At 33.7% G+C, this 17171-nt stretch overlaps 1 protein-coding gene and 1 long non-coding RNA gene across 2 annotated transcripts; one reads left to right on the top strand and one right to left on the bottom strand.

The window, feature by feature from the left end:
- The first annotated feature begins 5332 nt into the window (after positions 1-5332).
- LOC130726062 (serine carboxypeptidase-like 11) lies at positions 5333-10347 on the top strand. The gene is made up of 14 exons (XM_057577282.1): positions 5333-5556; positions 5650-5795; positions 6937-7013; positions 7154-7276; positions 7396-7498; positions 7967-8004; positions 8366-8464; positions 8541-8627; positions 8730-8876; positions 9045-9116; positions 9202-9320; positions 9416-9529; positions 9620-9665; positions 9875-10347. Exons 1-14 carry the CDS (start codon positions 5387-5389, stop codon positions 9956-9958), a joined length of 1425 nt encoding a protein of 474 aa, XP_057433265.1. The 5' UTR covers positions 5333-5386; the 3' UTR covers positions 9959-10347.
- A 3147-nt stretch (positions 10348-13494) lies between these two features.
- Positions 13495-15373, bottom strand: LOC130726900 (uncharacterized). The gene is made up of 2 exons (XR_009015046.1): positions 14323-15373; positions 13495-13727 (listed from the first exon to the last, which is right to left on the bottom strand). It is a non-coding gene; the product is annotated as an uncharacterized LOC130726900 (long non-coding RNA).
- Between the last annotated feature and the right edge of the window lie 1798 nt (positions 15374-17171).

The raw sequence follows: 17171 nt of genomic DNA, 5'->3' as shown, positions 1-17171 counted from the left end.
CTCTTTTTTGAAAAGAATTGATGAAGATTGTAGAAGATGATGATGAAGAGGGTAGAGAGTTTGTTTTTCTGAAAAGTTTTTTTGTGATTTTTATTTTTTAATTAATAAGTTTGATTTAATTAAGCCTTTAATTAATTAAGTTGGGGTAATTTGCATTTTTAATTTTCTGATATGTAATTTTATTTTTATATTTTAAATCCACGTAAGCCTCATTAGCACAATCAGCAAGCCATGTCATTACTCGCCGGAGCTCTGGGCTCCGGCGAGGACTGGCTCCATACGTTTTTGAAAGATAGGGATTGATTCCACAAATTTTTCCGATCAGGGACCTAGTTCAGACGGCGACACAAAGACAGGGACTAATATGAGGTTTAAGCCTTAATTTTTCTAAGAACAAGATGGAGATCCATATTTCTGGTTTGGGTTCTCTTCGTTTCAGAGAAAACTCTTTCTTTTTTTTCTATTGTTTTTGTCTCTCAATCAATTTTTCGAATATACAATTATTTATTAAATAATTTGTTTTTTTCTAATGTATTCCCACAACCAACATACTTACCGCCAATGGATGGAACTATAGACTAAATGCTTAATTAAAGAGTTCATATTTACGAGCTATGCTACACAAAGTTAAATAATTTATTTTAACTATTGAAGTTTTTCACTAATACTCCGTTAGAGATAAATATGCATAATATCCTCTCCGGAATATTCATTTATTATTAATGAGCATATTCTGTAATATTCCTTAGAATGTTCTTTAGCATATTTTGTACTTTTTCTATTATAAAGAACATTGTCTACCTCACACACAATTTGTGTGAGAGTTATCATATCTTACATGGTATCAGGTTTAGGTTTCAAACCTTCTATTGCAACCGTTCTACCCTTCTCTTCCACCGCTGACTCGAAATTCGTGTCGTGTCGCCTTAAAATCCACGTCGCGCCGCAGACAGCCGCCAGAGTTGTCCCCTGCACTTTTTTTTGCAAAGAAGATACTTTAAGGTTCATTCTTTTTGAAAGTTTTATTTTTAAAAGCTAAAAGAAGAATAAAACTATACAAGAACATCTTGTCACAACAACTGAATCAAGTTGGAAGGTGGGCCCACTTCCAAAAACGCAACGAGCTTGCATCTTGAGTAGCTTGTCTAGCAAGGCACCGACGACCTTATTGCTTTCACGAACAACATGAATGATGGAAGTATGAAGTATCATTTTTCTCATTATAAGCATAATATATTATTTATAGGATTAACTATACTTTTATTTCTAGTAATTATAGAGGTGAAACATTTAAATTAGTCGGTGGATATCAAACATGACTTTAAACAAGCCAGAAGAATGCTTTGCCATGTACAGCAGGTGGATATCAAACATGACTTTATAAAATTTAAGAAGAAGATGGAGATCCATATTTCAAATATAACATATCGATCAGTATATGCATGTGCCTGTCCCCTACACAAGATGAAATGTAAGGGGGTGAATAAGGTGTTTTTTATCCAATTCTAAACATTTATTGTTTTAAAAAATAGCAATTAATTGCCTGAAGGAAGTTAAGTACTTCTGTGTGTTTGAAAGGGGAAAAGTTTTGGAAGAGAATGGTGATATTAATTTCTTTATACTTGGCTCATGCCCCTTCTCAACGAGTTCTCTCAGAAGGGTGACATATATAAAAGGGTTATGACATGCGATTAAAATCTTTCGTCTCTAAATGATATATCATAACCCATGTAAAAGTTATAAGTGTTATATTCATGTATTTCTTAAAGTTGACAATGTGAAGAGTGACAAAAAATGTTATAACATACGATTAAAATCTTTCGTTCCTAAATGATATATCATTTTCTATTACATCAATGAAATTATGTCACGTTAATTAAAAATAACTCATGTAAAGTTATAAGTGCTATATTATATTCATGTATTTTTAAATTACAATTCCATTAGTTGAGATAATAAATGAAACACGAATAAGAGACTAATGATCATAGAAGGAAGGTGCAAGAAGATAAGAGCAATTAGCAATTGTAATGAAACAAATAGGCTTAAATGCATTTGTTGCCCCTGATGTATCGTCAATGTGCAAAAGATAACCCGACTCTTTTTTGTCGACGTTTGTACCCTCAATGTTTTGAGAAAGTATAGGGAATGCCCCTCCGTCAGATCGACGTTAAAAAACTAACGGAGGGGCTGACGTGGATTTTCTTTTTTTATTTTTCTTTTATTTCCTCAGATGCCACGTCATTAAATGAAAATAAAAACCTTGAAAATTTGTTGGAGAGGTTCGAACCCAGGACCTTGTAGTGGCAAAACACACACATTACCAATTGAGCTACATGGACAATTGATATATTTGACAACAGCATTTTATTTATTTCATATATCTTCTTCATCTTCTTCCTCATCATTCATCTTCTTCCCTTACCAATCCCTAACCCCAACGGCCCAACCCAGAATCTTCTTCCTCTTTGTCTTAGTTCTTCTTCTTCTCCTCCCATCCTTTTGTTCTTCCTCTTCTCCTTCGTTCTTCCTCTTCTTCGACCTGAGTTAATTTTTTCCCACAGAGACCATCAACAACAGAGGCTCTAAAGCTCTGGAACCCCTTCTTCTCAACAACAACAACCCACTGTCGCAGCCCAACGAATCACCACCCAGCGACACCGTCGCCGCCAACAACAACCCAGATTCGTCTCCCCCGCGACTCCGACCACCTCCGTTCTCTACATTTTTCTTCCCCATCTCATTCTCGGTCTTCCGATCTCCTTCTTTTTTTTTTGAATTTCAGGTGTTGTTGGGACCCTGGCTGATTGGGGAAGGTGTTCAAGTTTCAATCACGTCCTGCTTCTCTAAATCCCCTATTGATGCAAAACCCATAAAAAAATCCCTCCTTTTCATTCGATCTGAAGCTCTGGTTTAAGTAGAATGAAATTTCTGGGCTTGGATTTGTGTGGATGAAGCTCTGGTTCATTCGATCTGAAGCTTTGATTTTGATTCTTTCCCCTGAGTTCAATGCAGATGCTGAATTTTCAAAATATGAGATGAGATGAAGGGGTTAATTTTACTTGAGTGTTATTTATAAACAAGTTTTAAAGCGATGAGAACAAAACAACAAAGTATTATTTAGATAAAGATCAAACAATTGGTGATGCTTATGAGAGGAACAAGCCAGAGCATGCAGGAGCAGTTTCGCACAGCTTGATTGGTAAGGGAAGAAGAAAGAAGATGAAGAAGATATATGAAATAAATAAAATTATGTTGTCAAATATATCAATTGTCCATGTAGCTCAATTGGTAATGTGTGTGTTTTGCCATTACAAGGTCCTAGGTTCGAACCTCTCCAACCAATTTTCAAGGTTTTTATTTTCATTTAATGACGTGGCATCTGAGGAAATAAAAGAAAAATAAAAAAAGAAAATTCACGTCAGCCCCTCCGTTAGTTTTTTAACGTCGATCTGACGGAGGGGCATTCCCTATACTTTCTCAAAACATTGAGGGTACAAACGTCGACAAAAAAAGAGTCGGGTTATCTTTTGCACATTGACGATACATCAGGGGCAACAAATGCATTTAAGCCAAACAAATATATGATGCGGCACGGACCCGTAAAAAGTTTTGGGAAAAAAACAAGTTGTCATTTTCATAGCAACATAAAATATGTAAGCTCTCGTGTACAATAGTCCTTGTTCTCATCATTTCTCACCACTCTATTTTAAAGGAATAATCATCCTGAACCAAGGAAGAAAGAGATAAGAAGAAATAAGAGAAAAAATAAAAATGTAATAGGTGATTTGATTGATAAAAAAGAGAAAAATAAATAAAAAATAAATGTAAAAAAAGAATGAAGGTGTATAACTCTATTTCAAAGTACAAATTGACACTGAAATGAACATTAATCACACACTTGTCGGTTGTTAAATGCATGCAGTTACACTTCGACTAGGATCACATCACATGTAGCCTTTTCAAATTCCCATACTCAATAGGATGTGTCACCGCTAGAGCTGGGTATGCGGTTAAACCGCCCCGCATAGGCCCGTCCCGCGTAGGCCCGCACCGCGTAGGCCCGCATTTAAACGGGCCTCTGATACGCTGGTCCGCCCCCGCCCCGCGGATAAGCGGGCTGGCCCGCGGGCCACCAGCCAAATTAAAAAATAATAAAAATGCACTTTAAAACTAAATTAAAAATATTTTTTTTCATAAAAAACCTTATGAATGACTAAATTAAAAAATGAATGGATTTTTTTCCAAAGTTGTCAAACTTTGCTGATACATAATAATTCATAATTAGTAATAATCATAGAAATCCAAATTCCACAGCAGAAAATTTTCACCGGAGCTCCATTCCTCGCCGCAGTATCACCTTCTCCGGCAACCGCAACTGCGGTTCCTCTCTCCGCAACACAGTCTATCAAAACCCACAAACCCTACCTCGAATCACTCCTCCACCAATCCGGCGTCGTCCTTCTCAGAAACTTCCCACTCCACACCGCATCCCACTTCAACGACCTCGTCGAGGCCTTCGGGTATGAAGAGCTTCCCTACGTCGGCGGCGCGCGGCGGCGTGGTTGATGGGCGGTGGCGCGGCGGCGTGAGGAAGAGAGGGAGCGTGTGTGGTGGCCGCGGGTGGCTGCTGTGCTGGGTGCTGGGCAATGAAATCAGATCAGATTTTAGAGAGAGAGGAATGGGGTGGCTGCTGTTTTGAGAGAGAGAGGAGAGGAGCCAAAAGTAATTTAGGGTTTGTAATGAAATCAGATCAGATTTTAGAGAGAGGAATGGGTTGGACAATTTTTTTTTGGTGTCTTAAGCCTTTTTTTTTCTGTTGGGCCAGTTCTTCATTTCAAGGTTTTTTTTTATAATGCGGTCCAGCCCGCAAAACCGCAGTTCAACCCGCCTGAACTCGCGGGTTGAGCGGGCCAGACCGCGTAGGCCCGCATTTAAACGGGCAACCAATCAGCGGGCCACAGCCCGCGCGGACTGCGGGTTAAGCGGGCCGGCCCGCGGGCGCGGGCCAATTCGCCCAGCTCTAGTCACCACCATCATATAAGATTAAACTAAAACTCTAAAAGAGAAAAAACTTTATTTGGGTCTAAACTAGCTGCAACATAGCGTTTGTGTTTATTCAAATCCAACCAATCATAGGTTGCGTTTCAAACTTTGTTATTAATCATCAAAGTCTATTCATGACATTACATCGGCCTATCACTCTATGAAACACAGAATTGTCACCTAGTAAGATTTTTCGATTTAATTTATTAATTAACAATTATTAAAGTCTTTGTTGAAACAGACACCTTTCCGATGATACCAATAACTACGAAGGTTATATTAAAAAACCATGGAAATGCTCAGGCCTCAGAGTCAGAGGGAAAACAGAGTATACTGAAAAATGTACAGGTTTAGTTCAACTTACAGTAACTCAAATCTCAGCTATCTTGGGGTTCTACTACTTCCCCTTCTTCTTTTATCACAGATTCCCTTTCAACTTGTAAGTTGTGGAAACATAGTGCAGTTCCTTCCTGGATTTGAGGGACCTCTTCCATTTGTTCTTGAAACTGGGTAAGTTACTTAAACTTTTGCTTGTTTAACCTATGGGATTGAAATCATGCATTAACTTGAGTTTCATGCACATAAATCAAATTTGATGATCAGGTATGTGGGAGTGGGTGAAGGAGAGGATGTTCAAGCCTTTTACTACTTCATTGAGTCAGAGAATAATCCTAAGGAGGATCCTCTCATGCTTTGGCTAACTGGTGGCCCCGGTTGCTCTGCCTTGTCTGGCCTTGTCTTTGAAATTGGTACCAGCTTTGGTTTCCTTTTCTTTAAACTTTTTTAAGAGTGAATGTTCAATTTCGCCTTTTAAATGGTAACCGATGGACAAGTTAATCCTAAGAAGAAATTATTTTTGTAGTCTCTAATTGTGTTAAATGTCGGTCAAATTAGTTTTTATAGTCAGATAAAATATTTGTAGAGACTCACTAATTAACTCATATTTGACACATTTCTTATAGGGACTAACTTGATGACATTTACTCTTTCATTCATAATGAAATTGATCATTCACTCATTTTGTGAAGTCTTAAATAAGTATTGTAAATTTAGAAGTTTGAGGATCCTATATCGGAAACTCAAGGGTCTAAGGAACATTTTAGTGGAATCCAATTCATAGATTCACAAATCTAATACCTGAACTTCTGATTCATAAAAAACACTAACCTTTTAGTTATAACTTTCCATGTCTTCTCCCACTTCCCCTGGTATCATCGTGATACTCTTTACACATGATTTTAAAATTCGTATCAACAAATATTTGTATCATCTTTATTCATCAACTTTTCTGAGCAAATAGTATCTGAACGACCAAGACACGTGAAATTAAAATTAGGCATGTCATTCTTTGTCATCAAAGCTAAGAAGACATTTCAATTATGTGATTTCTTTTTCATAAATAATATGATTGGTTGTAGGGTGAAGATGTTGTTAGAAGCCTCACATTGCATAGAGATAGAGCGTAGAAAGTCTTTATGAGAGTAGTAAAAACCTTAACTCTTGAGCTAGCTTTTGTGGTTGAGTATAGGCCTCTCAAATTCTAATATGGTATCAGAGTCTATATTCCACGTTTCAGTTTGTTTAGTTCTCTTAAAAGTCTCACATTGGCTAGAGATAGAGCATGGATAGTTTTTATAAGGGTAGTGCAAACCTCAACTCTTAAGCTAACTTTTGTGGTTGAGTATAAGTCTCCCAAATTCTAATAAATGTCAAATAACATGACTTGGATCGTGTACAAAGGAAAGGAACTTTAAACCTTAAACCATTATATATAGTTTTTGAAAGTGCTATCTATGGTTCATGACAACTTGAGCATACTTTATATACATAGTAATAAGATAGGCAACAGAGCTGAAACTGAATGTTTATTCTCTATGGGTACTTTTGCAGGTCCACTTGCATTTAGATATGAGGAATACAATGGAAGTCTTCCTAACTTGGTCTTAAGGCCACACTCATGGACAAAGGTAAGGGTATAAATCCACATTTCTATTGGCAGAGATAATATTTTAGCATTTATTATATTTAGGTCATCCGATCATTTTACGTTTTTTATTTATTTACTGTTATGGCTATTCACAATATTTTGCATCACTTTTCTTGGTAGGTAAGTAACATTATATTTGTAGATTTGCCTGTTTTCACGGGCTTCACCTATGCAAGAACAGAATCTGTTGCTCAACGAAGTGACTCGTCATTAGCTCATCAAGTCCATCAATTTCTTAGGAAGGTATTGACCCAAATTATATTGCTTTTAAATCACTATGATAACTTTTTTTCTGCTTTCAATTTTGTTTGTTGTTATATAAATCCAAAAATAAAATATTTATGATGTTAAAATCTATACAGTGGTTGGTTGATCATCCAAAATTTCTGTCAAATGAAGCTTACATTGGTGGCGATTCCTACTCTGGCATTCCTATTCCAGCAATAGTTCAAGAAATTTCACAAGGTACAAAACTCGTATATAGCTCCCTATGGATGGAAAAATTGGAACCATAAACATATGTAGAGACTGTTTAAGTTGGCCACTAGTGAGTTGTGAGCCCATGTAAACCTAAGTTCCAGCAAAAGTACCAATAGGGATGGATTGGGGAAATGTAAGTTTGCTTCAATACAAAGTGAGATACAATCAGGACAAGACTGTAAGAATCGCCCTTTCTATTGTTTATGCTAACTGAGATTGATATGTACACCATAGTATTCTCAGTGGTATAGTTATGTTACAAGATATTTGGAGCAACTTCTTTTCTCAAAGTCAATTCTAACATCCAGAGCACTCACTACTCACAAAAGCTTATCATCACAGTTGAATGTAGTTTTAGAATGAACTGTATAAGAATTTTCAACTTATACTTTCTGTAAGTCTTCTATAAGTATGTTGAGAGTCTAATCATTTACCAAATCACTTTGTTTTCAGGAAATAAAGAAGGGCTCCAACCATGGATAAATCTCCAGGTTAGTAAGAGTATATCTCTTATGTTCTGATTTTTTTAACTAGCACTGTTCTAGTTTAATATATGTCTAATAATATACCAGGGAGCATATATATAAATTGCCAAAGATTTACTTTCATACAAAATAAGTGGTTGTCCATTTTTAATGGAAATTCCAGAAGCAATAAGAGGGTTCGCATAAGGAAATAAGTAAGTTTGTACAACTGCCTTAAATAAGTTGAACTGTATGAGAGAATTTTGATTCTATGGGAAGCTCTGGACAATTGATGAGAAAAAACTCCTCCCAGGCTCCCTCAGATTGAATGGCCGTGGCATTATAGAACAACTTCCAGAATGGTTAAGACGTGTGATATTTTCTTCAGGGTTACCTCTTGGGGAATCCTGTGACAACTAGGACAGAAAAAAACTATGCAATCCCCTTTGCTCATGGAATGGGACTTATTTCTGATGAACTATATGAGGTAATTTCATTATAATTCCTCAGTAGCTATTCTTAAAAGTCAAATGCTAACAGATATATGTTATTTCAATGAACAGTCACTGCAAAAAAATTGTGGGGGAGAGTATATAAATGTAGATACAAAAAATGTACTGTGTTCAAGAGATCTCAATTCATACAGTGAGGTATGTATCCATATTTTTATTTCCCATTATGTCTTTCTTATCAATTTTCCATTTCTTGTTAAAGGGGCAATCACAAAATCAACCATTCTTCCATTTCCATAGGCTATATCTGGACTTAATACAGCACATATTTTGGACCTGAAATGTGAGTGGCTTGATAATGAAATTTCCTGGAGGAGATCTCTAATTAAGAAAGATCAATCAAAGTTCCTCAATACTCATCTCAAATTACCACCCTTAAATTGTCGGGTAATCTTAAAGCAATAATCAGATATTTACTCTATGCTTATTTTCTCTATATTTATACAATGAGAATCTTAATTTGCTAAGTCATGTGTACTATTTATAAATTAACTTTCCACTGTATCATTTAGATGCATGTGTGTGACTTTATGTTTATTTCCTTTCCACCACTAGAGTTATGCATACTTCCTTTGCGCTTATTGGGCTAATGATGACAATGTTCGCAAAGCTCTACACATACATAAGGTATACTTGATACATGTGAATGTAACTATACCTCACATTGTTAGCAATACAACTATAACATAAAGATTGGCTTCATGTGCTGCAGGGAAGCATTGGGAAATGGCATCGTTGTAACTACAATGTACCTAACAAGATAGACATCTCTAGCAGCTTTGAGTATCATGTCAATTTGAGCAAAAAAGGCTATCGTTCACTAATATACAGGTTAACATTCTTTCTCTATATATGCTCAAATATTGCTTAAGATATGAATTAGTTTCAATTTCTCATGACAATGAAATTGTATGTATGACCGATAGTGGCGATCACGACTTGACCGTTCCGTTCTTGGCGACTCAAGCATGGGTAAGATCTTTAAACTACTCCATTGTGGATGATTGGAGGCAATGGCGTATAAATGACCAAGTTGGAGGGTATTCCCCTAATTCTAGTTATTTCATAACCATGTTGGATTAATTATCCTCAAGTGTTATTAATCTTTGCACTTACTTTTCTGCAAGTAGATACACAAGGACATATTCCAATCGGATGACATTTGCAACCGTGAAGGTAATTAATTTGAATACTGATTGAGTCGACCTATCTTTTATAGACTCAAGTTGCTTAAAATTTTCACAATTACTACTTTTTTTTTATTAAGGTTCAAGATCTCTAGGTTGAAAGGATACATTATTTCTTTTGAAATTGTCACAATCATGTGTTGAGAATGAAGTATATGGCAATCATTTATAGTTTCTTTGTTCTATTACTGATTTCAGGGTGGAGGTCACACTGCTCCCGAATACAAGCCTGAAGAATGCTTTACCATTTACAGTAGGTGGATATCAAACATGGCTTTGTAGATATAACGAAATAAGTTCATCTCCTAACTTACCATTAGGGGTGGAAATAAGCAAGCTAAGCTTTAGCTTATTAAAATTATGTTGTTTGCTTTAAAAAAAAATCCTAGCCTGCATTCTCTTTTCGTGGCTCAAACTTAGTCTGCGTTCTTTCACAAGCCGAGCCATGGTAAGGGAATAAAACTTGCATCAATTCCATAACAATCATCGATTAGATTATTCACCTAATAAATCGGTGTATAAACTGAGAAAGAAAAAGCAATAGGTGATACTAATATTCATGAAGAACAAACGGGAGATCGATCCATGTCAAATACAGGGATGGATCCTAAGTGGGGTTTGTACCGTTAATTTTTTTTAAATAAATCAATTCGACTTATCAATTATATTCATACTTGTGATTGTGCTGGGAGCATAAGAGCACCTTCAAAATTAATTTTTACAGGCTATATCTAACTTGAATTCTTTTTACTCAAATTTAGTCGAATGCAATAACCAAATCCTTGTCAAATTATCCAATTGTGGTTAGTCAGAATGGAAGTATACTTTGACTAGATTAATTAATACGTAATTATTTCATTCCTTCTAAAAACTATTGTTATTTTAGTTGTGTCTTTTTTTAAAATTATTGTTATTTTACAAGTTCAAAGAATTAAGTATTCTATCTCATTTTCTTCTATTCATGCTCTCATTTAATATTATACTCACTTCGTTCTTGATCTTTTGTTATTTAAGGTTATGCACATTGTTTAAGAGTGCAATCATTGATATATTTGTTGACATAAACACCCCTATTTAATGTTGAAAAAAAGTGAAGAAATTAAAGAGACTAATAGTTATTGGTTATGAAACTTGTTATGATTTTGATTGGTGAAGATAATAGGTGGTATGTGAGAGATGTTGTATTAAATGAGGGTATACATGGAATAAATTGAGAAAAAATGCATTAGGTGTGTAAAACAACAAAAGTTTTGAAATTTAGGTCAAAACTTAAAACAACAAAAGACCAGGAACAGAGGGAGTATTTGTTAACTATCACGTCATATTTTTTAGTTTTTCATCAATCACATTTCTCACCAGTTAATTGACTAACAATAATTATTCTTTCTTTAACATAACTACACATTAAATAAGGATGTTTCAGTTAATTATATTATTTATTAATAAACTCTTAAGACTAGCCAATTAGTTTAAGAGCAATCTTGAAAGTTCAATATTCATTGAAAACAAATTTAATGTACTAAACCACTTTAACTAGATTTTGTAAGGGGTGTGAAATTGTTGTTTGGTTCTTATAAAAAGGAATGTAGGAAGTACGAAAAAGAAAGCCGCTTGAGGGCTTCACAAATACACCACCCATTTCACCCACGTTAAGAGTGTGATGGAAAATAAAAATGACATGATAGATGATCAAAGAAAAATTTAGCAAAAGATTTGTTGGCACTTAAAAATCTCTAACAAAATCAAAACGTAAATAAATAAATTTGAGATATAAGAGAAACTAAAGTGTGAATAATTATTCACACACTACATTCTTCTTTGTCTTCAATCTTATTTTCACTTATTTATTTTTCTCTTTTTTCATATATCACTCATTTTTTAAATTTAACTTCTTATTTCATTCCGGTATAAGTGAAAAAGAAGTGTTACTGATTATTATTCATAATTTAACTCATTACTATCAAAATGACCTTTTGTAATAGGTTTTGGTCGAAAGTAAAATTTATTTTTTTAAATCAAACCATCATATCAGAAAAATGAGGATAAGTTTGTGTACTTTTTTTGGTATATCGGAAAAATAAATTACACCCGTCAGAAATCGATTCATGATCTCCCCCTACTTATCCCATATGTTGGCCAACTCCTACGACTTGAACTATGACACCTCAATTTCAATTCCACTTTATAAAAAAATGAAGAAATAAGAGAGAAATATGAGATATGAGAAGTGATGTCATTAAAAAAAAGGAAATATAAGTAGAAGCTAAGTAGGATGAAAGAGAAATAGAAGTGGGAATGAATCAAAACTCAGTCCAACAATCAGTGGCGGGGCAGGCAAATTAATCTCATCGGGCCAAGATGGAAAAGAGTGGTGGAGAGAAATTCTACCGAGTAGAATCAAAGTAAGTAAATGAAAGAAAAATTAAGAGAAAAGGATAAAAGAGGCTTTTGCCATATTTCTTGTTAATATTTCATAATGGAAACCATACAACTTAATACTTATACTAACTACACACTCTAAGGGAATGAAAGGTGACCTTACATGTGGCACCATCATAGAAAGTATAATATTCTAGAATATGGATCTAAATAATAAACTAGAATTAAACATAGAAATAGTAATAACTAATTATAATCGGCTTAGCTACTTAAGGCCCATAAGAGATGCAACTTTAGAAGCCCATTAAGGATGCGTACCAAAGAGAATTGTTGTAACATGAAACTCTTCAAACATAATTTGGAATAATTAAATAATTTGACAGCTAATTTGGGACAATTTGGAATAATTTATCAAAATTTATTCAATTTTTTTTGAAAGTAAAATATTTAAATATAATAGTGTGCAAGTCATATGTATTTTAATTTTATATATGATACATATCGTTAAAAATTGCTTAACTAAATATCATTTTATATGTTGAGTTTATATCCTAAACTTAATTTTATTGTATATTTTATTTGAATTTAATTTTTATGCATCAACAACGTACAAAATTCTAGGCTTTGTTTGGTTGAAGAAGGAAAGAAAGTGAAAGGAAAAGGAAGGAAAGCAAGAGGAAATTGAGATGAATTTTTAGCTTGTTTGGTATGGAAAAAAATTGAAAAGAAAAAGTGAGAAAAGAAATGTGTATGTTTGTAAAATAACATTCATGTTATCAAATAAAAATGATGTACAAAATATTAACCTTTTTAATGTTTTTAAAAAAATGCATGTAAAAATAATTATTGATTAATGTATTGATAAGATTAATATTAATAAGACATAAAATATACCGTTTTCCTTCCGATTTTGAGAAGAAAACTTTACTGTTGCCCCACCATTTCAGTTTTCCCTTCCCCTTTTTTCGCTATACCAAACGAAGAAAGGCTTTTTATTTCACATATTTTCTTTCCTTTGGGCTTTCCTTCCTCTGTTCCATACAGTGATACAGACCCTTGGCCGTGTTGGGTTGTGAGAGGAAAAAAAAGAAAAGAGAGGAAAGGAAAAGGAAAGAAAGAGAATGAAATGTGAGAGGATTTTTTAGGTTGTGTAACACCCCGACTATGAGGCATTAAATTTTAGTAACCATCTAATACTTAACTCGAAAAGCGGAGATATTTATTTTTTTGAAAGCGAGTATAAGATAAATCTCCAAGATCAAAGTACGTTTGTTTCTGATAGGAGCTCAAGGTTATTTCCAGGTAAGCTGGCCCGGCACAATGCCTGATTAAAAGCCCTTCTTTCCTTAGACAAAATAACCGGAAGTCTCTTTCCCAAAATCAAAGGTACTCATTACAAAGATTTATAACTCAACAGTTATAAGTTTCAAAGCGGAAGGTCGAGAAAGCAAGTACTTCTGACTTACTGGCATATATTACATTAATACCCAACCCTTAATAATATTACATAAGCTCGTAGCGAGTTCGAATATATTACAAGATTATTCAACATAATAACATAGAGTTCAAAAGCGGGAAAACGAAACCCGATTTATTTCAAGACTTCACAAAGCTCAGAGACAATCCTAGCATACTTAATACTCCTCCGAACTAGGGGTATTCTCCTTAGTACCTGACAAATGTAAGGGTCAACTTCCCGACAAAAGGAAAATAACATTTAGCAGATATAAACAGAAATATCAGTTTTTCAAAGTAATAGTCATAGCAGATTAAACCAAGTAAAGAACATTTAACAGTTTATGAAGGAATAGTTACAAGTAGCATATTTAAGCAGAATTAGACACAAGTAGCAGATATAGCATGTTATCGGCATTTAGGGTTATTTGCATGATTATGGTATGCATGACGGCTCGTCCAACGAGAAAAATGCAATCCGGAATAGCGATAAACGCTTATGGCTGGGCATCACGAGTCGATCTAGCACAGGCCTAGTGCTAACCATAAGACCGTGTGTCACTTACCTACCCTGGCAGCAACCTGCCTTTTTTTTCGTGCATGTATGGATGAGTGCAACATGGTTAGTCAATCAATAACAAATAATAATGGTCCTTGACCAACAAATTGATTAACCAATTCCAAATCCATCAAAGCTCTTGGTGACCTTCTTGTCACAAACAAATCATCCTTCCGATGATCAAAACAAAGGGCTTACCAAAACAAAGATCATAATGACAATAACGATAAACATCGGATGCCAGTGCCCTTACCGTTTGTTATTTGCAGATTAAACCGATAAACGTCGAAAGTTTCTGCACGATAATATAAATATACTCTACTATCAAAATTCGTCAAAATAATAGAGATAAAATATATAACGTATAAAACTCGTGGAAATTAAGTCCTTATTCATAAAAGAAGTTTTGTCGTAAATTAACTCATCCGACGTCCAAGAATTACAATCTCAAGTCTCAGTTTCAATCTCAGGTACCTAAACCCTTTCTAAGTCGAATATGTCCAAGTTCAATACTTCATAGTCCAATAGAGAAACCATTAATGTAACATGAGTTGCTGATTTTAAGCTTTCTAGGTGAAATTACCGTTTTACCCTTGTTTACATAATTAATTCCTTTAATCATAAACAATTACGTTAATTGATAATTTAAGCTTAAAACATAAAGATTACTTGATTATAAAATCATATATCAACTAATTTCATTTAAACTTGATTATTTCAGCAGCAATGATATAAGTATGTGAAATGACTATTTTGCCCTTAGTTCAATTTTAACCTTAAAATACCTTAATTTCTTTAGATAAAAGATCATTAAGTTATAACAACATTTAAATTAACAAAACTTGGTTCACATAAACCATAATATATTCTGAATAATAAAATAATTTATTTCATTAAATATTAATTAATTTCACAATTAAATAAACCTTTAAAGTGATAAAATTAGTAAATAATTAATTAAATTGCTCAAAAATTAAACTTAACCCATCAAATATTTATAAGAATCATTTTAAGCTAGGTGATCAATTCTAAACATGTTATAAGCAATTTTAAACATAAACAATTAGTTATAAGGCTTAAAAAGACATGTTTAATTAACAAAATAAAGCAACAAAATTATCCAAAGCTTGAAAAAAATACCAAATTAATTTTATTTAAGCCTCTGGAAGTTAATCATGAATTGCCATAGTCCTTGCTCAATTTTATAATTGCATTAAGGTCCTTGAACAATTAATTATTCCTATTTTGGTCCCTAAAATTCCATTTTTGTCCAAACTTGTCCAAAACTCCAAACCAACCATTTAATCATCGTTTTATACGATTATATTATTGTATCGTCTTAGTCTCGTATACGTATCGTTTTAAGTATTATTTACCGTATTTAACGCTCGTATTTACCCATAACATGTAGAAAATAGATAAAAATGATATTTTATTATTTTTGTGATGGAAATATGTTTTCCATGTTTAAATATAATTTCAGTAATTTTTGCCTGTGACACCCGGGTCCGACGAGGGCGGGGAGTGATCGCCGGTGCAGTGAGGCACGGACAAGGAGCGGCTCCTGGCAGGCTTCTAGGCGGAGGGGCACATGAATGAACCGATCTCACACCCGAACAAGAGGTATTCCGAGACTGTGTAGGGATGGACTACACAGTTGAGGAGGGCATAAAAGATTTGATTGGTACTACTCATGACAACAAGTTGCAACTTCTTTTCGGGAGCCCAACTGATAAGAACTCCATGGTTAAGTGTGCTTGCCTTAGAGCAATATCGTGATGGGTGACCTCCTGGGAAGTTTTCCCGGGAAGTGCGCGAGTGAGGACAAAACGCACTGAAAAGACTCGTGTTGTTACCGTGAGGCCAGTCGTCAAGTCGGGATGTTACAGGTTGTTTGGTTTAAAGGAAAGAAAAAAAAAATGGGTGGAAAGAAAAGTGTGTACTTATGAAATGACATAAATATCATAATCTCTTTTGAAACAATATATTTAAAAATACAATTAAATATTAGTCATTAATTTATTCTTATAAAATTGACATAAGCCGTTTCAGATAGATTTATTATGCCATGATATATTTTTTATTAAAAAAAAAATCCTTTGAAAATATAAATGTAAAATAAAATTCATGTTAATATATTTAATAATTTTAAAACGCACATAAACTTGTATTAACGATACTGTAGTATTCATATTAAAAAAATTGATACTGTAGTAATTGTTAAAAAAAACGATACAGAAGTATCTATTTTAAAAATAATATTTTTCCTTTTTTCTCACTTTGAAATAAAAATAATTATAATGGCAATATATAAAAGTTGTTTGGAGTATCAAGTATGGACTTTGCACATGATTGTGTAGCCTTACATAGCTTTCTCTCCAATTTGGGAGGAAAGTTTTATAACGTAGGTCCCACCAAAATTCTTCTTTCCCTCTATCTTTTCTTCTAAACCAAAAGAAGGAAAAGATTTTGAAATGCGTGCTTTCTTTCCTCTTCCAATCTTTTCATTTTCCTTTCCTCAAACCAAACACAGCCTTATACATTAAGATGCACTCTCTCTTTTCTATTTTAAATAATTTTAAAATCAAAATTAACTATGACACGTGTTAAATTGATGGATTCTAATTGAATTATTATGAAACAAAAGTTATATTATTGAAAATGAAACTCATTTTTTTTATCTTTATTAAATAAAGTTAAATTTGATTTAGTAAAATGAAATATCATGTAAATTTTCAATAAAAAATTAATTATGTTTTTTTAAACCATTATTTAGTGTCCAAATAATAATACAATTAAAAGGGGCCATTTTCACTGGGATTGTTATTGTGCTGACTCGTGGAAAAGAAACCCTTTGATATGGTTAAGACAACACATAAAAAAACGAGGATAACACAGAAACGTGGCTGCTACTAATCAGATTGCAAATCCTTGCCATTGTTAAAAAATTCCTCCCTATCTCTCCCATGTATATATTCATCCTCAAGAAAGATCGACTTTAGAATCATATCACCATGAAGCAAGATCTAATGTAAAACATTGTCACGTTGTAAGATTCTTCGATTTAATTATGAATTAACAATTATTAAAGTCTTTGTTGAA

This window comes from Lotus japonicus, chromosome 6 (assembly GCF_012489685.1).
Source record: "Lotus japonicus ecotype B-129 chromosome 6, LjGifu_v1.2".
NCBI classification, from domain to species: Eukaryota; Viridiplantae; Streptophyta; class Magnoliopsida; order Fabales; family Fabaceae; genus Lotus; species Lotus japonicus.
This window is presented reverse-complemented; position numbering and strand designations above follow the sequence as displayed.

Bases quoted from the DNA above. Each gene is read 5' to 3' on its own strand.
- LOC130726062 (XM_057577282.1), top strand. From the start codon at position 5,387: ATGTACAGGTTTAGTTCAACTTACAGTAACTCAAATCTCAGCTATCTT. The intron at 8,005-8,365 runs GTTAGTAAGAGT...TATTTTCTTCAG, and splicing joins AACCATGGATAAATCTCCAG to GGTTACCTCTTGGGGAATCC. The intron at 8,877-9,044 runs GTAATCTTAAAG...TTCCACCACTAG, and splicing joins TACCACCCTTAAATTGTCGG to AGTTATGCATACTTCCTTTG.